General features: G+C 44.4%; 1 protein-coding gene across 7 annotated transcripts in view; it reads right to left on the bottom strand.

The window, feature by feature from the left end:
- The window catches only part of NIN (ninein), a 102,556-nt gene extending 83,061 nt beyond the window's left edge, over positions 1-19,495 (bottom strand). For 4 of the 7 annotated variants that reach the window (XM_018054354.1, XM_018054356.1, XM_018054359.1 and 1 more), the window contains exons 1-3: positions 19,362-19,494; positions 18,822-18,874; positions 9,863-10,066 (exon numbers count right to left, since the gene is read on the bottom strand). In XM_018054354.1, the coding sequence (XP_017909843.1) occupies positions 9,863-10,045 (183 nt within the window). In that variant the 5' untranslated portion in view covers positions 10,046-10,066; positions 18,822-18,874; positions 19,362-19,494. Of the gene's footprint in view, positions 1-9,862; positions 10,067-18,821; positions 18,875-19,361 lie in introns of all 7 variants that reach the window. The other 3 variants (XM_018054355.1, XM_018054357.1, XM_018054358.1) reach the window with 2 other exon arrangements.

The raw sequence follows: 21,256 nt of genomic DNA, 5'->3' as shown, positions 1-21,256 counted from the left end.
AACTGTATATGCTTGCAATTTACCACACTCCCCCAAAGTACATGTGATTTCTCTACCACATTCATTTTGATTACTTGAAATTGCTTTCTAAATCATATTCCTTTAGATCATACAGACTAAAAGCATATTTATGGAGCCACAGCAGAAGTCTATTAAGGAAGGGCGGGCATCTGCTAAGGAGCCAGTGAAGGATTAAAAGATCATAGAATTATAAACTGCTCATTAGGTTTCACAGCTGACAAATCACAGAAATACCAGGGAGAGGAAAGAGGGCCAGCTTTTGGCAGTGGCAGATGTGAGTCAGGCACTGTGGCATCCAGATTTGGTTAACCAGGGGCAAGACCATCTTCCCAACCAGCCAGCTCACAAACATCACATACCCAAGCCCCTCCTACTCAGGGCATCTCCCACACTGGCATCTACTACTTCCTACCAGGATCATGCCTTCCTCTGAGGGTGAGCAGAAGGGTGAGGAGCGAAGGCTCTATACACCGGAGCCAGCTGGCTGGAGGTTCTGACTCTGGCTCAGCCACTCACCTGCTTCTGTGAAATGGCTCAATTACTAAACCTCTCCAAGCTTTAGTCTGCTCCTCTTGAAAAGCAGGGCTATGGAACAACTAATTTTTATGATTCATTCAGCAGATATTTATTGGGCCACTGCTATGTGCCAGGCCCTATCCTAGGCCCTGGTGATAGAGCCTCCATATTCTCAGGAATGGTCACAGGGAGTCAGGCAGGTACTTTGCCGAAAGCATTACATGTATTTTATGTTATATATGCTACCACCTCCCTCATAACAGCTTTAGGGAGATAAAATGAGAGTTACATAAAGTGTCTTAAACTTCCTAGCACTCGTGCAGTTCAGTTCAGTCACTTAGTCGTATCCAACTCTTTGCAACCCCATGGACTGCAGCACACCAGGCTTCACTGTCCATCACCAACTTCCAGAGCTTGCTAGGTACTCAGTAAGTGGTAGTAGCCACTACCAATAGGACCAGTAATGGGATGACTATTTTCACCACTTTCACAGAGAAATGGCTATGTTTTCCAAGCAAACCCACTGACCATGAGAATGACCCAGCCAACCAAGTGCGGGGTGGGGTGAGAGCGGGAGATCCGGGAGCCCGCCTCCCCCAGGATCTGTGCAGCTGCCCAGCACCAGAAAAGCAGGTCTGGCTGCTGTGTTCGGGGACCCCAGCTCCTTGATTCTACTCTCTCTTAGGGAATCAGTGGGCATGACGAAATGAAACTCGAGTCCCTCGTTGCCACAGTTAGTTAATGAGTTGAAGAGAAGGAGGCTCCTGTTTCAAAAGGGTGGTTCCGGATTTGAGACTTTCACATCCTTTCTACCTGACTCTGTGGGCCTCCGCTGGGTCTTCTCAAGGTGGCAGTTTTGATAGAAGTCATTGGAAAGAGCCCTTCAGAATTTTGTCCTAATGTAGTTCAACCCAGTGAGGACTAGCCACACAGATGACTCAGGGGTCTCTGTATCTCAAATTTACTCCCCCAACCCCCACTGCTAAATGGGAAAGAGATTCAGTTACTAGAAAGTTATATTAATGCAAGTCCTGGGGGCATTATTGTAGGTTCATTCCCTCCTGGACATTTAGCCAGCTGACTCGCACAACATCCAGGAGCGACAGGCCCCTATACGTGTGTTATTAGTCTGTTTGATAGTGTCCCATAGTCCCTTCTGTTCTCTATGTCTGTCTTTTGCTCCTGTGATTAGATGAATTTTACTGCCCTATCCCAAGGCAGGCATCCTTCCGCTAAATTGAAAGGAGAGAGGCTCAGAGGAGGCATGTCCTTTCCCAAGGCTGCTGGTCTTGAAGTGACAGAGTACCAGGAGAACTCAGGCCTTATGCCTAGACTCATCAAAGTCCAGCCCCGTGCCCGTCCCAGCACCCCCCCTACCCACTCCTGGTCTGACCTCTCAGGGAGATCCCTCTGTTGCTCCAGGTCACATCAACTTTACACAATGTCACCAGGTGTAAAGCCGGACACTGAGGCTTCAGGACACGAAGCCTCTCCTGAAGGACACGAAGGCAAGAGTACACATAACCTCTGCCCTCAAGTGGTTTACCAGCTACAGTCCAGATTCTACAGGGTGGGGGGGACAAGGGAAGAAAGTCGATTAGCAACTACAAGGCTGAAACTGACAAACGTTTTGAGACACAAAAAAATGAAAAGAAAAAATAATTCCACTGTATGTGTGTGATTTTATATATATCTATATAAATATATATATTATCTATCTATCTATCTCACAACTTCTTTATCCGTGGACATCTAGGTTACTCCCTGCACTGGCTATCGTCAACACTGCTGCAGGGAACACTGGGGTACCTGTGTCTTCTTGAATTACGGTTTTCTCAGGGTATATGCCCACTGGTGGGATTGCTGGGTCATATAGTAGTTTTATTCCTAGTTTTTTAAGGAATCTCCAGCCATAATCATGGCTGTTATCAATTTAGATCCCCAGCCAGAGTGCAAAAGTGTTCCCTTTTTATTCAACCATAAAAAGGAACAAATGTGAATCAGTTGAACTGAGGTGGATGAACCTAGAGCCTGTTATACAGAATGAAGTTAGTCAGAAAGAGAAAAACAAATATCGTATATTAACACATACTTGTGGAATCTAGAAAAATGGTACTGATGAACCTATTTGCATGTCAGGAATAGAGACATAGTTGGGGGAGAAGAGGCTGGGATGAATTGAGAAAGCAACATTGACATATATACTGTGTAAAATAGCTAGTGGGAAGCTATATACAACACTAGGAGCCCAGACTGGCACCCTGTGATGACCTAGCGGTGTGGGATGGAAGGGTAGAGGGAGGCTCAAGAAGAAGGGGATAGACATATAGCTGTGACTGATTCATGTTGCTGTATGGCAGACACCAACACAACACTGCAAAGCAAATATCCTCCAATTACAAAAACAAACAAATAAACAATCAGTAGCTCTAATTAAAAAGAAAAAAAAAAGCTGGTAGGGGGCTCTGATAAAAGAGTATGTCCTAGTAGGTCAACAGGGAAAAGAAGGACAGTTTTTTGACATCTGACTTCAAGATATTCACAAGCAGAGCTTAAAAGTTTCCAAAATGGACTTAGGATGTATTAAATCAGCTACATTTTAGAAGGAAAAAAATTTATAAAAGACTAAACATGATTATTAACTCAGGGGTTCTTCATAATCCAACACTGTCTATCTGGGTAACCTCTTCTTCCTCCACAAGGAGAACCTACAGGTCTAAAGCAAATGCCTGGCAGGCTGATCAAAACAGCTGGAGCAGCTGTAAGTCTTAAGTTGATCTTTATTTTCCTTCTTGTGAGGACAGAGACATTGGACCCTCTGCCTTAAACAGCAGTAAATTCCACATCTTTCAAGAGAGTTCCCTAATAGAAGCAGGTGACTGCTATTTTTCATCAGAGCTCAAGATTACTGATGGGGCAGAAAAGCCCCTCAGGGCACAACTCAGAACCAAAAAACGTGAATAAACGCTCTCTATTGTGAAGAAGTGGGGATCCAAGGGGCTCACTCAGTTCAGTCCCTGACATTTTTATGTACCATTTTTATCCTCCCAGGGAGCTTTACTATTGTGTTCTGTTAAAATTTAGAAGTCTTCAAAAATATTCAATGTAATTAAATCTCACACGGTAACCAGCTTTGATAGCCATGCATACGTTGGTAGGTCCCCCCTCACTTGAATAATAACTGCTGCCAAGCATTTTATAAGCATCCCTATACCCAGTATGCCTCAAAGGGCAGTTTGCAGCAATGGGAAAATTACCTGACTGACTGAAAACACACATGACATTCAAACTAAATTAACAGGAAGACTAGTCAAGTCTGATATTTTCTGTCATGTGTCACCAGTGCTTAATAGAAATTTACTTCATCTTTCTTCCTCTCCAAATTTCATAGGAATGCTTTTTGAGAAACACAATTTGCCTCTCTGAAAAAAGAATTTAAGCATGGCATAATAAACAGATGCTATTTCAAACCACACACACAAAACCCTGCAACAGGAAACAGAAGGAGGAACTTAAATTGCATGAAATCATCTCGTGCAATCATGGAGATCAGATGCACACACATTTCCCCATGTGAGCAGGCAGAACTTCAAACAGACCCGAGATGAGAGGGCTTAAGCCAGGATTCAACATAGTGCACTTATTGGACCAAAGGCCTACGTAACTCTCATCACACTTAGGAGGTTTGCATCTATTAATGGAGAAATCAAAGAAAGGGCTTTGAAAACGTTAAACGTTAGCTGAAATGGGTATAGAAATACGGACTCACCAGAAGGCTGATGTAGAGGAAAAAACCATTGACAGCATTATGCAAAGAGAAATGACACAGAAGAACAAAGAGACCTGGTTTCGTAATGAAAGATTCAGTTACAAAATATTTTCTTCTAAATACAGCATTTGGGTTATTGGAGCTTAAAAGTCATTTACTGAAAACAACGTGGAGAGAAGCCAAGGCCATTTTCAAAGGTGGGTTTGCAAAGGCTAAAGCAACCATATAACTCCAAGACAGTTCCAAGGAGTTCTGCCTACAGATGGAAATAGATACAAGCCACTGCCACTCAAGAGAGTTGCTAGTGATTCCATTCTCCACTTGAATGAGCTTTCTCAAAAAACCATTCCTGGGAATTCATCACATATCAAAAACCTACTCTCAGTGTGTAAGGGATAGAGGAGGGGAGTGTACAGAGAGACACAGGACACAGAAGTTACCTACTTGCCTGGCTCCAAAATAAGCTTCTGACATGCACAGTCTAAGGCAACTTCATCACAATCTAATAAGGAGGATATTATTTTTTCCATTATACAGATGAAGAAACTGAGGCTCAAAGTATTTAAGATAACAGGTATACATGGCTAAAAAGCAGCAGGAATCAGTACCTGAATTCAGGTCTGATTCAAAGACTGCTTTACAACATATGGTCTCCATGTGGTGGGTGTGAGGGTGAGGGGTGGGAGGTGGAGGGTTGAGAGGTGGGAGGTGGAGGGTTGAGGGGTGGAAGGTGGGGGGTGAGGGGTGGGAGTTGGGGGGGTGAGGGCAAGTTGCAGGGAATGGAGAATGAGATCCATATTTGTATATGTGCAGTCTGAGGAGAGATGCATTCAAACTCGGACTGGAAAATCTGGGTTCCCCTCTCAGCACTGCTTCAAATGAGTTGCCTGACCTTGGACAAGTCATCATCCTTTTTCCAAGTTCTGGGTTCTAGGTTTCTCTGTCATACAGATGGACACTGAAGTGTAAAATCTGTGCTGGACACTGAAGAACTTTCAGTCCCCTCCATCCAAACAAGAAGCTACTCATAAAAGTATAAACAGAATACTGTAGAAGCCTAATGACCATTCCTGATCATATCACTATTTTCTCTGGTGAGACTGACGGTCATTACTGAAATAGAGCAGGTAGAAAAGAACAGCTATTTAGCACTTGCTCCTGCCTCTTGTTGAGAATGGAAGGTCTTTCCAATGGGCTTCCCTTTGCTCTTACTTTATGCCAGATTAATGCCTCGCGAGGGTCACAGTACACAATACCAAAGGCAATTTTGCTGTGAGGTTGATAAGAAAGTACTAATAAAGAAAAGTAGCAAGTCTTGTAATCTCTTAATCAGGTCTTCTTGTCTATAAATGTGAATTATAGATCCTTAGGAGTTCAAATCAACCCCAGATGACATGGTTGTAAAGGAATGGAGTGATAGACATAGAGTCACAAGACCAAAATAGAACCAGAAAATGTCCCTCAGAAGTATAAATTATCACCACCAGAAAGTACTGCTGTACTTCTGATCCACTTTTCAAATGGTTAAAACGTGTATTGTTCTCGTTGTTCAGTCACTAAGTTGTGTCTGACTGTTTGCAACCCCATGGACTGCAGCATGCCAAAGTCCTCCATCCTTCACTATCTCCTGGAGTTTGCTCAAATTCGTGTCTGTTGAGTCGGTGATGCTATCTAACCATCTCATCCTCTGCCGCCCCCAGTGAAAGAAATCTTAAAAAGCTTAATGAAGTGGGAACAAACAAACCAGCAGATCACCATATAAAATTAAACATGATATTTATAAAAGAACTCCAAGCACTTGAAAATGAAAAGTGGGGAAACTGGGTGGAATTATATATTTGTACAGTTCTCAAATTTTAATACAAAAATTCCAAAGTGCCTTTGATGACCGAAGTCCACATACGTTTGGTCCTCTTTGGAAACCAGGGGTAAGTTCTGCTACCATATGGTTTGTTCTGATTCTAGAGAGTGTCAAGGATGTGAGATGTTAATTCTTTATCATCCAGATTCATATTAAAGAGGACATCAGGGCAACTCAGGAGGCAGCTTTGTCTCAAAGTTAAAATGTTCCATGAGGAAAAGAAAATGTATTTTTAAAACTGGAACTAACTAAAGGCTTCAACAAAAGCAAGGTAAATTATCATCTTTATGTTCTGATTTCTAATAAAGGAGGTAGAGAGGTACGTGGAAGCTCTTCATTTAAAAGACAATAAACAGGAAGCACCTACAACTAGAGTCAACTGCTTAGATGAAAACTTGGTTTAATAAGTGAGCTAATATGGTTCTCTTTCTCAAATGTTTGTAGCACTTACCCCCAGTACTATTATTCACCTACCAGGAATGTTACCTAATCAGTCTGTAAGTTCCCAGTATCTTGAGGGGTCTGACCCGCCTGACCGGTGCTTACCTGATAACAAAGATACAAGTAGAGCTCTTTTGATAATCTAGTAGGAAACACCTACCAGCAATGTCCTCTTTCCTTTAAATCAGTGATCCACAATCTCTGGGCATTTCAAACACTTACAAGATAACTACCAAGTGCGTGCAGGCTAAGTTGCTTCAGTCATGAATGACTCTTTGTGACCTTACAGACCATAGCCTGCCAGGCTCCTCCGTCCATGGGATTCTCCAGGCAAGAATACTGGAGTGGGTTGCCACTCCTCCTGGGGATATTCCCAACCCAGGGATTGAACCTATGTCTCTTGGGTCTCCTGGATTGGCAGGCAGATCCTTTACCACAAGCGCCACCTGTGAAGCCCACCCACCCTGGTCAGGGGAATATGACTTCAAGTCTTTGCAAGAGCAAAGAAGGCAATCTGAGGGCCAATTAATAAAATATATAAAAATGGCAAGTTGATTTAAGTTAGTTTCCTTAATAACTGTCAAAAGAAACAGTAGGATTAAAAAAAGAAAAGAATAAAAAGCTACAAAAGATGGATCTTAAGATAAAAAATAAACAGATAATATTCATATTCTTAGGTGAAGGGGGAAATGCTTTTTACCATATTTCTTTTTCAAGAAAAAAAGATTAATTCAGCCTAATTCCAAAGGAGGTAAAACTTATTTATTTTGTTTTGTTTAAAAATTATACTTGGAATTCTCTGGCAATTCAGTGGGGAGGACTCTGCACTTTCACTGTCAAGAGCCTGGGTTCAATCCCTGATCAGGATACTAAGATCCTGCAAGTCAGGCAGTGCAGCCAAAAAAAAAAAAAAAAAAAAGGGAATAAATGTATCAGTTCTTTAAAAAAGAAATTATATTTGTTATGATATAAAAGACAAAATTAAAACCACAAGCATGCAGGAAGCTGATGGATATTAATGTACTCAAAAGCCAATTTAATGGAAAAGTTTACAATAAACATAAGTTGCACCCATACCAAAAGGCCATTAGCATGCTGACATATGGGACACATATAATACATATTTGTCAAATTAGTGAGTAGATGAATATACTTAGGTTTGTCATGCTATTATTCTTGCTCCCTTTTTATTAAGCCAAACTGCTAACTCTGACATATTTTTCTATAAATACCATCTAAAGAGAGGGAAGATGCTGGCATTAGAAACAATTTATAATTTTATAATTCTACAACTTATGATCCATATTTAATATATCATGGTGGTAGAACTTAGAATTCTCCAGTGAAGTCGAAGGAATTTTTTTCCTTACAATTTAAAATTGTAGACCATATAGAGTATCTTAACAGCATATGGCGCAGTTTATGTGATCATCTGAGAATAATTCAGTTTCATAAAAAATGCAAATTTAACAGTAGTGCATTAATTCATGCCAACTCTGCTCTCAAGACAACCACCAGGGACCTTCCCCATGAAATCAATATGCATACATCTATTTAACTTTTATCACTGGATAAGTAAATATCACGCTATAGACCACTTAGGTATTCATTATTCACAAGCCAAGAGCAAATTTAAAAGTGGGTTGGCAGTGTCAAGTTGTTAACGAATCAATCAATAACTGGTCCACTGTGTTAGTCTGCCCAATGAGGGCAAAGATGCACAACACCTGGAGAGTGGGCTGTCAGTCTGCTGCCAAGGGGCAATCTATTTACAGCAGAGGGTTCTGTGTTTCACTGGCTCTCAAGGAAACCCGAAGTCATATTCTGTCTTCTCTGGTTTTAATAAGCTTGATACTATCCCTCAGATACCGAAAGGACTCAGATCCCAAAGGACCACAGCGGGAAATGAGATTCTGTGGGCTTCCGATAGTGTCTGAGATGGAGAAGGAACAAGAAAACAGTTGAATGCCTTACACGATGAGGAGCAAGTGGTTTAATTCTCAACGCTCCCATTTTGGTTGCTTTCAAAGCAAGATTTTTGCCTTTTTTTTTTTAAGGATCACATGTATTTATAAGCAGCTAATCCTCCCCCAAAGTTACCAAAAATGGTTTCATTTTTGCAAAAATCTCATACTTTCTTTAAGTAGGAGTCCTGTTAGATGCCACCTTCATGGTGCCAAGCCCCCAAGAACATCATCCCCTGTACATTAACTTCAGGATGCTCATCACTCCTATTTCCCATCACAGAGTGCCAGTACACTGCCCTGTGTCTGAGGTCACCTGCCCAATGTTTCAGTTAAGAGACAGCGAAAATGAAACGAAGAAAAGGAAGTTTGGTCACTAGAATAAAGCTGAGCTTCACAGTTGCTTCCTCGATTTACACCCTGTGATAAAAACAAACATCTACAAAGTGTTGGCAATGGCAGCAACAGAGCTCGAAAAGTACTGCCCATTTTTCCTTCTCATCCATTCAAAAAACCAACTGCAAGATTCAACCCAAAGCCAAACAAATGATGCTTTCAATTTTAGTTATGAGAATTGAAGACACTAGCAGGTCATGACATCCTTCCCACTAACAGCAAGAGGAACCGCTTTCACCTCTTACTCATCTCTGTGACCTGATCTACAGGGAGAACATGACTGTTTGTTTTCATAGGTAAAACTTCACATCAGCACACATGCACATCGCTGCTGGAAGCAAGTCATGCTGGGTTTTAAATGAATCTGCACAGTATTTATTTACCCTCCTGTCTTATTTCCTGGGTGAAAGGTTTAATTAATACTTTATCCTACAAACAGTCCTCACAAGAAATAGCTTTATGTTTATAGTTTATAAACGTCCTAGTGAGCTGCTCTTCCTGGGAAGGCAGTTTTCTCACTGTAAGTTCCTTCACTTCAGTGGAAATCTCAGCCTCCTCCCTTGATGAGCGTGGAGTCCATAAAATGCACCGCAAAGAGTTGGAAAACATCCTCGGTACCTTTTTCTCTTCTCGTCTAAGATGCTCAGTGTACACTTTCACTCCAGAGCACAGATTAAAGCAGGCCCTGGTCACCGCAGCAAACTGCACTGCTGTGTTGCTTCCATTACATCCCACCTCCCGCCCCCCACTGTTCATCAGGTTAACAGCTAACAGCACACAAGGCTAGAATGTTAGAAACAAGTTGCAGCGCCTGTGGTTTGCTCCACCCTCCCCCAACCCCACAGCACAGAAACCGCACCCACTTCCCACCGCCCGCCTCTCTGCGGGCCTTACCCGGCCCAGGAGGTTGTCCTGAAGCAGCGTCTCCTGCAGCACTGGGGCCACCTCCTCCAAGCTCAACATGTGGCAGAGGTCGGTGAGTTCCTCCTGTCCCAGGGACCCGGTGCCCGTCGTGTCAAAACTGTCAAACAGCTCCTTGAGTCGGGCCTCATGCTGGTCCTGCTCTGCCTCATCCATCCCATCGCCCGCAGCACTCACCTGTGTGGGACATAGACAAGGCCTGGTTATGGCAGCGCTGGAGTCCTGCCGCCCCTTGCATGCCGCCCCCACGCTTGCCAGTCCCTTGGGAACGCTGGGTGTGTCCTGGGCCCCTCGTTTTGGTCGATCGGGGCCTTGTGAGGGTCAGCGGGGGAGGGAGGTAACACTGCACACCTCCCAGTGAAGCCTTTGGGCCTCCAGGACCCAGTCCAGCCCAGGGGAGCTCCCGCACACACTCACACCAGGTGCATATCCACAACGTCGGGTCCTGACGGGGTCACCAGAAGGAAGGAGTCTCCTGGGCAGAAAGGCGCCTTTCTCTCCTGCCCAGCCTCAGGCAGGCAGCCAGTGTGTCAAACTCAAGACAGAGTGGTCAGGACTCAGAGAAGGTGAAAAGCCACTCCTGCCATCCAGCCCTTCCAAATGCAGTGATTGTTAATGACAACAGACAGCAGGACCAGAGCATCCACGCAATACAGCAAGCTCCAGAAGACCTGCCAGATGTTGCAATCTGCCAAACTGTTTCATTTCTCTCCGTCCAGCCTAGCTGCCCCTCTTTGTAGTCAGACTGGAGGGATGCAGCAAAGAGGCACTGGGTGAACATGTCTGATACAAAACCACCCCTCTTTACACGAGACCAAATGCCTCTTACATGAGTTGCTCAAAAATGGCAACTCAATTAACTTCACTGCTGCAATTATGTGTGGTGTGACAGGAAGAGTATTCCCTGAAGCTTGCTTTAGCCCCAGGGAGCTTTAGGTAAGGCCTAGTTGCCTAGAGAAAGAGGAAAACACCACTTCAGCCTTTTAGAAAGACAGTGAGATTCGAAAGAACCACAGACCACTTGTGAATCATGCAGAATCTTGGGACCCTCTACAATCTAGACCACTGAACCTCTGTACTCCTGGTGAAGAGGTCTTCCATCTCTCTGACCCACCCCAATCCCAGCCTTTCCATTTTCCCATCTTTCACAGGACTCATGAAAACACAGAGTTATCAATAACTCTCAGAATCATTTTTGTTAAAATACATATCGTAAAAGTCTAGGTCCCTTCCAGTTGAAGAACGAAATTTGGTTTTTTGCTTGCATAATCATTCGCTTCTATTGTGTTGGGATTTCCAATGAAAGTCTGAAACATTTGCATCTGAAGGTACCTTCACCATGATGCAATGGAAGCCAAGCATGACAGACATATATACCCTTGAGAGGGTGACCTCAGCCATCTCAAACACGGCTTGCAGCATTAGTCCCTTGACTATTAAAAGCAGCACCCTAAAAAATAGATAAATAAAGTATTTATCTTGCCAATACAATTTTTCTTGGGATAAAAAAGATAACATGGCCACTCTGTTAACAGAATTTTGGGTGTGCGGTATTGTAATGTTCACTATATATGCACTGCTATACAGCAGCTCTCTAGAACTTTTCCATCTTGCATGACTGAAGCTCTGCACTCACTCCCCAGTGACCCTCCATTTCTACTCTGCTAGCCCGTGGCACACCAATATTCTACTTTTAAAAGCACACATTTAAGTAAACCAAGTCCTGGATCAGAAAACTGTAACTTAGAGGCGATGTTATAGGGCAGATCTTTATAATCACGGGGACCACACACATTAAGATGTTGCACACAGCCAGACCTGAAAATAAACAAGCCTTCTAGAACACATCAGTGCTGCTCTAGGCTGGGTTGCCTTCTTTCCTCAGACGACTGTTCAAAACATGACAAGCTAATACAGAGCGAACAACCATCCCAAGGCTCTCAGCAGAACTGAGTGAACTCAGAAGATGGATCGAACAGCTAGGCTGCTCATTACAGGGATAGAGGTAATGTTCTGCTCCAGGCTCCTGGTCTCCAAGGTCTCCTCTCCTAATTATCAGTTTCTCTATTATGGTGCTGCTAGCTCTGGCTGCCTTCCCAGGATTGGTCTGTTGGCTTAACTAATCACCACGTAAATGTTTACAAAATAACATAAGAGTGTGACATAAACATCAAAACACCAGAAAGGAACAACCAAGGTGTTAGGCAAAGCTATAACCCACTCCAGTATTCTTGCCTGGCACAGAGGAGCCTTGCAGACTACAGTCCATCGGGCTGCAAAAGAGTTGGATACAACTGAGCAACTGAGCACAAAAGTTAGGAAATTGGACAATGCCAAGGCTTGGCTAATGAAATTCACTTAGCGTCTGCCCACCTCATCATCAGCTAAGATCTGTTGAGAATCGCCAAGATGCTCTGGGATTTTCAAGGTTATCACAGCTCTCAGACTTAGTCTCTGAGTTTTACAGTCCCCTGGGCTAGAATTTTTAAAATTTTATTTATTTTTAATTTTTTGGCCATCTTTTTTTAATCCCAGGAAAAATTATATTGGCAAGATACACTTTTTTTTTTTTTTTTTTAGGTGCTGCTTTCTATAGTCGAGGGGCTAGTTCCCATGGCACATGGGATCTCAGTTCCCCAAGCAGGGATCAAACCCAAGAGCCCTGCAGTGGAAGTGTGGAGTCTTAACCACTGAACTGCCAGGGGAGTCCCTAGGCTAGAATTTGATCAACTTCATAAAAGTTAGACTATTCTGCTTCTTCCTGATTTTGCATATTTTTTTAAAACACAAAAGTGAAAGAACTCTAACACTTCCCCTTTTAAAAGTTACTTTTAAGGGGTAGAAACTTGTCCATCTAAACCAATGAAAGAGGACCATAAAAGTCACAACAGTTATGTGTATCTGAGTTTATTCACCCATTGGCAACTGTAACCATATTTGTTTTCTAGTCTGTGAGTCTGTTTCTGTTTTGTAAATATATTCATTTGTACTTCAATTTAAAAAGAAAAAACACCTCACGATGTACTAAGAAGTCTCAATCTTATTCATGGCTTTGAACCTGATAAACTATCACATCCTGCTCTTTACAAGGTCATGGGATTTTCACTAATTCAAACCTTTCATCTCATAGCAATTTTCCTTTTTTATCTCTTTATTTCATCTCCCTCCTTCCCAAGAACTATGCTCAGTAAAACAGTCTTTTGACTTAACAGCAAAAACAGCCCCACCCCTGCAGAACAAATGATCATATGGAAACGTCCAAAAGATGTTACATATGGTGACAAGTTGTCAGTACTCTTCTGGCACAAAAGGCGTTTTCACTGGTTGATATTATTCCCCAAATGTTCATCAGTTATTTCATGTGCAAGAACTATTTTTCTCCTCATTTGGCAGAATTTTCTTTAACAGCAAGGTCCATGATTTCAGTTTCTTTTCCAGCTTCCCAATGCTTAGTACAGTCTATTCTTCAAACCAGGAACTCAGTAAACGTCATGCAGTTAGTATATGAGATACCCTGCAAGGAAACTTACCCTGAACGAACATTACAGAAATGAGCCTATGAAGACTTTGAAACACCTACTTCTTCCACAAGAAGACATAACCAAGCATAAGTTGAAGGCGAACACTCACTGTCAAACTGTGCCATGGAGACCATCTTAAGTTTGATTCTACAAGTTAGTAATTAAGGATTCACAAACTTCAGCTGCATTCTGTTGTTGTTACAGGGTATGATTTTGGAGGAAAATCTGTTTAAAATACTTTCCCAAGTTCCCTTGTCTAGAGAATGAGAATAATAATACCAAGCTGGAAGGTTGTTTTGAGTGTTAAATACAGCAAGCAAGAGCAGCTAATCCCAGAGGAAATAGCTACAAGAAGTTAATTGAGAAAACAACCAAGAAAATACCTGCAATTTACAAAGGAGAGGTAAACTGAAGAGGGGTAACTTATATACATCAACCGGCCATAGTCCTGCCTTCCAAAAATCAAAACAGGAGCTGTGGAATACCCTAGAAAGCAAGAACAGGTGGGGGGATGTATTATGCGTATAAGCAATATCATATTACTAAATGGTAACAGCAGTAGGCAATGTTCAGGGCTTCCTCGATTTTCAAAGGCAGATTATTGATAAATTTAATGTCAAACAAAAGCAGAAAGGCTGAACTATAGTTGAGAGCTCAGAAGATTTTTTGTTTTTCTTTTTAACTTCTGAGAATTTACTGTAAGTCTGTCCCATGCTGAGTACTTCACAAAAATTATCTCATTTAAAGCCTCCTAATTCTTTAAAGTAGATATCATATTCCCATTTAATACGTAGAAACTGGGGCCTGGCAAAGTCAAGCTACTTGTCCAATGATTTAACATTAAAAATGGCCATGGGCCCGGGACTTGAACTCTGGTATGACTTTAAATTATACTGTCAACCTTAAACATGCACACAGAACACATGAATGGGACCTCTGGAACGGTATCATTGACAAATCTCTCATCTCCACTTTTATGTATTAACCAGCTGTATCGTACGAAGCACCAGAAACCATCATTTAATACCTGGTGGCCACAAACTCCTCCAAATTGGAATGGGGAGGAATGGGGTGCCTTCCTCCCTACATCCTTTGATTCATTTATTGAATAACTATGGGTTAGACAGCATCACCAACTCAATGGATATGAATCTGAGCAAACTCTGGGAGATAGTGAAGCCTGGCATACTGCAGTCCAAGGGGTCACAGAGAGTCATGCACAATTTAGCGACTGAACACCACCAACCACATAGCCCATGAGGCTCTAAGGATGCACAGACTAAGCATTCTCTATTTTCTAAAGTAGCTTTGGGATTTATGGCAAAGAAGAAATACATTTTTACACAAAATGTTCACTGTGTCTTCAATAACGGGCATAGTCCAGAAACAGATAATTGTTAACACTTAAGCATGTCTAATCTGTGCAATTCAATGCTTTCCAGAGTGAGAGCCCAGCTGACACTCACCAGTGACAGGGATCTCACTTAGAGATGAAGAAGTTGGGTTTTGATTAATATATCATCCCTCAAATTTCCAAGGACAATTTCAGTTTTATAAAGTCTGCCACAAGCCTGGACCTCTACCGTATACTTTTTCAATCAAATTGCCAGAAACCTTATGACACCTTTAAATTAAACAGCCAGTGTGGGTAATATTTTGGAATTCTAACCAGGGATGGTTAAATAGGAGGCAGATGCACCAAGCCATTAATCATAACATTTACCACCCAACAACCACCCAAAATGAGAATGATTCAGAGCATTTTCCTTCCAAATAACTCAAAACAAGGCCGCCAGGATGTGCTGTCCCTGACAGGGATGTCCATCAGCAACCGCTGTCACTGTGCTCCCCTCGGCAACCCCAGCTGATGAAATCACAGTGTCATCTGGGATAGAAAAAGAGTGAGGTGGAGGTGCAGGTGGGACAATGAAGTCCCTAATATAAGGCCAGCATGAAGTAGAGCCGTGAACTTGTGAACTTTCCAGCATCCAAGGTATAGAAAGGAGCTTGTAAGAATGGCAGACCAGCTGAAGGGAACGTCTGCTCTGGCCAAAAGGAGTGAAAAGGGGACAAAGTCTGGCAAGAGAAAACCAAATAATAAATGAGCACAATGCCAGAGTCCCTAGCCCAGGCCTTTTATTTCGCCTCCAGATGGTTCAGCAGCTGAACAGCTACAAGGAATGTCTGGATGGCCCTCTTGGCTCAGCAGCTTTCCCTGAGTATCATAATAGATGCTTTTGGATCTGTGTTCAGACATAGCTGTTGGGGGTCCATAGCCCAGGCAGTGACCACTAAGTGACTAATTTAGTTATTTTATAACTAAAGTGATGAACATAGACCAGCTCTGCTTTGGCTAAGCTTTTAATTCATGCCTTTTGCTTTCACTGTTTGCCACTTCAGAGCCTCATGATACCAATGGTCAAACTAGAATGTTTCTTTTTCTTCACTCTTTTCTGCAAACACTTTAATTTGTTGCAAAGATTTTTATTTTGGACCAATTTCAGCATAAAATGACACAGTGACAAGAATAAATTTAAGCTTAGCAGAAGCTTAACAGAAAAGCAATGCACCCCATCCCCCATTTATGTGTTGATATAGAATATTTCTGCCAAAAACTGCTGCTCATCAAACCTATTACTGTCAGAGAGTCTCCTCTCAGCTCCGATGGCACCTCACTTCTAGCTGGATACTAAAGGCACAAGAGTATCAGCAAGAATAAAATCGGAATGTAAAAATATAACACAAAAACTTAAATGTCACCACGCAGTGGAAAAAATCACATTAAATTTGAAAGAAAATAACAAACGTTGCTAACTACAATTAAAAAAATTTTAACTAAGGATATCCCACTAGCATTTATTCTAAAACATAACAGGCTTTAGTATTTTACTTTCCTGAAATGATGTAACAAACCCAAGCTTTTGTTAAACCTAATAGCTAGGTAGATTACCCAATCAAGTCTTAACTCAGGATGGCTGGAAGAATAAAATCATTAGCCTGGCACAGGGTAGCTTCAATAACCTGTAATTTCAGAAGTAGAAAACAGAGGTTCATGTTTGTTACTCTCCTAAAAGAGATAGCTTGTAACAACTTTCACTCCTTGAGCCACTTTTACTTAATTTAGAATGTCTGCAGCTCTGACTACCGCTCCCTGGAGTATAGCCTCATTTTGTTCTTGTCTTCTCATATCTATAAACAATATTTTCCTAGCTTTGTTTTTTAAGTGAGCATTACATCATAAACAGTTTATAATTTTTCCATCTAAAAGCTTGAACAAATGGTTAATTGCTGATATGCACTGTGATAAAAGTGTCATGATTTCAAATAAAGTTGCTCACTAGCATATTCCCATCTTTCAAATTTATATTTTATTTGTGAATAGGACAAAAATATCTTCTTGCAAGCTTCAGTAAATCTCTCCACAAGCCCCTGCCCAACAGATGTAAGTTCAATAGCCAGAATTCAAATGACATAATTTATTGGCTTACAAATGAATTGACATCTATAAAAATAAACCTCCTGAAAAGGCTGCAGGCTGTTTGAATCATTCTAAAATGCTCTAAATATGCCAACCCTTTATCAATATAAGACTGATAAAATGTGTTTTCATTATCAATGTAAAACAGAAGCATCAAGATTGGTGAAATGTTAGTTTAGAAAGTCATTTGCAGTGACATTTAAAACAATTTATTTGAACAACATTTGACTTATGATAAAAATGTTGCCTATTAAGACTGGCTGTTCAAAATTCATTGGAGCCCTATTCTCCACCTCTGTGACAGTTAACATGTTTTGATATTAAGGCTCATCACATATCTAAAATGAAAAAAGAACAAGAAAAAAGACACCCATGGCATTCTGAGCAAGTGCCTATAAAAATGACTGATTCTGACATTTGACTGCAAAGATCATGCCTGTAATGGCCCCCATAAAGCCTCTTCCTGCCTTGGCAATACCTGTGCTGATGTCCAACCCATCTGGAACATCTGTAAACGCCTACCCTTTATCTACACTGCAATTCAGAATGCTTTCCTCTAAGGAATCACTAGAAACCAGCTGAAAATAAACAAATCTGCCAAGAAACTCCCCAGCAGTTCACTTCACCTCTCTGAGGACACTGACAACAGCTGAGGAGACCACGATAAACGGTTTTGTCAGCCAGTCTGTCATGTCACTGTTACAAACAGTCTGGGAATTTTCACAGCCCTCTTCAACTCCAGAGCAAAACCTGCCAATATTTCAGGTCAATTACCAACACACTAGCCACCAAAGAAGACTCAAAATTAAACTGACACTGAAACAAACAAACATGTCCTTGCAGACTGTCAAGCCTCAGGAAACAAGTAAACATATAAATTTATGTTAATATATTTTAGGGGTCTGGATTGAGAACCCTCCCTGGTTTCAGAAGCTTAGCCTGAGTGCCTCTGTGGACTTTATTGGGATTCTAATCCTAAAAAAGCTATCACCTCAGTCACAACAGACAGTGACGGTGATTCATTTTGATTTCAATAATCCAGGAGTTAATTTCTATGACAAGCTTATGTCTGGAGTCCCTCAATACCAGGAAGGGATCTGCCCCAGTCAAGTAAAGATCACATAATAGCTAAGCTGTCTTGAAACAAGGTACACAGTAGCACAATCTTTCCAGCTCCCATTTCATTTACACTTAAGCTTGGGTTTGTCAGGGTTGAGGCTGGGAAATCGCCCCTTCCTATCTCTGTCTCTTTCAACTTCACAGAAAGAGCTTTCAGCAGTAAACTGTCTCCATTAGCCTTGTCCTTTTGTCAGGGACCGGTTTGGTAGCTGCAGAAGCCCACCCTCTGGAACCCTGGAAGCTTCTCCGGCTACACTCCACACTTCATTCCGTGGGTCTGGCGGTCAAGGGGTTCAGGCAATAAACCGAGCGTCATTTTGTTCTCCCCGTTTTCTTAGCAGTCGCACGGGGAAGACTTTCTCTATGCACTGATCACCCACACCTTCTAAAATTCCCACTTTACTAAACAGCTCTCTGCGACTCAGGCCAGACTAACACCTCGGGGTCCCCCAGGCAGGTTTCCCTTCAATTTCTCAGTCACAGTGCTGCCTGGGTGGCACAAGGCAACAGAACCACCACCCTTTCTGCTCCCTCCAGGATGCAAGTCCGGTCCTGGACCTGCACACAGTAGCCGCTTTCAGCCGGCGGTGCGGGCGGGGGCCCTGCGGGGTACGGAGGTGCCCAGCCCCGGCTGAGCTGCGGTGCCGGCGCAGGGCGAGGCGAGGGCGGAGCGCGGGTGCGCCGCCCAGGTGCCCCGCAACTCGTGATGCAGATGCGCCCCCGACCCGCCTGCCTATCGCTACCCCCGGACACCTCGGGCACCCCATTGTGCCTCGAAGCAGCAGCTCCCTCGGCCCCCGCCGTCCTCGCTTACCTTCTGTCGGCCTCTCCGTTGCGCTCGCACAGCCGGCCGCTGCCTCCAGTGCTCTGCAAAGCGGGGAGGGACGCTTTGTTAGGGCTCCAGAAGCCGGACAATACTTCGCAGCCGGCGCCGGGGTTCCGGGCGGGCGTCCTTCAAAAGGACGCGAATGGGGACCAGCGCGAGCGTCATTTCCATATGTAAGGGGCCAGCACTCACAAAAGCGGGGCTCCCGGGGACTGCGGCGCGCATCCTCCTCGCCCGCCGACCCGCCCCCGCCGCCCGCGCTCCGGCCCCTCCTCAGCCTCCCACGCCGCCCCCTCCCCGCCCGGTTCTCCGCTAACGCCCAGGTCCGAGCCGGCCGCCGGGCCACCCGCTTCCTCGCTGCCGACAGCCACCACCCGGCCGCAGCCCTGGAGGAGGATCCCCAGCCCGTCCCGACGCCGGGGCTGCCCGGGCGCGCAGGGCCCCGCCGACGGCGCGGGGGCAGCACGAGGCCTCCAAGCACCCCCAGGCCGCGGGACCGGGGTCCCCGGGAGCCGGCTGCGCGCTCACCGCGTCCCGGAGCTCAGGCGCCCGGCGCCGCCGCGGGTGCCATGGCCGCGGGGGCGCTCGGGACTCGGAGGCGGCGGTGGCAGCTGGACGGCCGCACCCAGCGCGCTCGGCTCCGGGCTCTGCGGCGGCCACCCGAAGCCTTGGACGGCGGGGAGGAAGGGCCAGGCCCGCGCGGGGAGGAGGAGCCAGGGCGACGCCGGCCCGGGCGCGACTCCTCCTCCGCGGCCCGCGCAGCTGGGGCCGCTGAGGGAGGAGCGCTGGGCGCCGCCCGGGCCCTCTCGGAGTCAGCCCCCCACCCTCCTCCACCGGGACCGCTCCTCGTGCGGCCGAAGCCGGGAGGAGCTCGGTCCCGATCGCTGGGGCGGTCGCCGCGGAGATGTGAACTCGGAAAGTCCGAGGAGGGGGAGGGTGTGGGGGAGGTCGGCGACCTGAAGTCGACCCTCTGCCCCTTCCTTCCTTCCAGAAACTCGTGCACACACCCCTCCGTGCCGAGGACACCCGGCCAGCAAAGTCTCCGGGTCGGGGAAAGGGCCCGCCTCCAGCCCGTGGCACCGTGAGATGGGGATTCAGGTGCCTCTTTTGCCCCAGGCGGCCTTGGATCTCTCGGCCCTCGAGCGCCCATTGGCGGTCATTGGAAGAGGGTCCTCGGAGGCTGAAGAGCTCCAGGCTTGACCCTGAACCCTATCCAGTGAGTGCGACCCTTCTACCAGTCTAGACTGGCTTCCGCACCTGCCCACCATGTCCTTCTGTGGCTACATCCAGCCCTCTGCCACTAGCCACACCGGAGGGAAACTCCTTGGAGTCGCAAATCCTCAGGCCTGTGACTGCGCGGTATTTACCCCCTCCTCCTCCTCCCCTTACTCCACCGGGTCCCCCAGAGTCTCAGCTTCTCACTTCCCGCGTCTCTACACTTCTGATCTGGAGGCAGACCCGACTCTGGGCCGTGGGCCGGAGGTGACACCACTTTTCTCTCAGGGCTGCAGAGTTCAATGCGTTGCTCTTGAAGAAGGAGCCGCCTGATTTAGCATAACCCACCAGCTTGGTTATTTCAGCTGGAAACTAGAGAATGTTCCCTTGCTACTGAAGGAACAAGGGGTAGACAGGAAGAAACTAGCATTTTCTGAGAATCAAGTCTGCTGGAAACTTGACAGGAATGATTTTATCGAATCCTCACAGCACCTTTAGGAGCCAAATCTTATTCCATCCATTTGCAAATGAGGAAACCAGGCCTCAGAGAAGTTAAGGAGCTTGCTCAGGACCACACAGCTAGTTGGCAAAGCTAGGCTTCAAAACCAGATCACATTTGTGACAAAATTGCACAGAACTAAATATACACTCACAGGAAAAAGTGAGCATAAAACTGGTGGCATTTGAATAAAGCCCTAGGATTGTTTGGATGTCATTTTGCAGGTTGTGACATTATATTACAATTATGCAAAATGTTATCTTTGGGGAGAATTGGGGAAAAGGTCTATAAGGAACCTCTCTGTATTATTTCTTACAACTCAATATGAATTGACAGGTAACTGAAAATAAAGTTTGGGGTTTGTTTGTTTTATGCAGATCAGCTTTATTTTATAAACCAAATGCTATTCCCTCAACACATGGAACTGGAGAATAAGAAAAAGGAGAGGTTCATGCTCCTCTCTCCCCACTCTTTAATAGTCTTGTGCAAACATGCGCGCGCGCGCGCACACACACACACACACACACACACACACTCATCTACTTTATGCATGGCTGTTCAGTCCAGTAATAATTATACAACATACGTACTGCCTGTTATGGGAAGACTAACCTGTTACCAGAATCCTTACATAAATGTCATGTTATAAATAAGAGAGTATGTTCACTGGGGACTAAAACAGCCAACAGTCCTAGAAGGTGTGAATAAA

The sequence above is a fragment of the Capra hircus genome, chromosome 10 (assembly GCF_001704415.2).
Source record: "Capra hircus breed San Clemente chromosome 10, ASM170441v1, whole genome shotgun sequence".
Taxonomy (NCBI): domain Eukaryota; kingdom Metazoa; phylum Chordata; class Mammalia; order Artiodactyla; family Bovidae; genus Capra; species Capra hircus.
The sequence above is the reverse complement of the archived record's forward strand: the minus strand, read 5'-3'. Positions and strand labels throughout refer to the sequence as shown.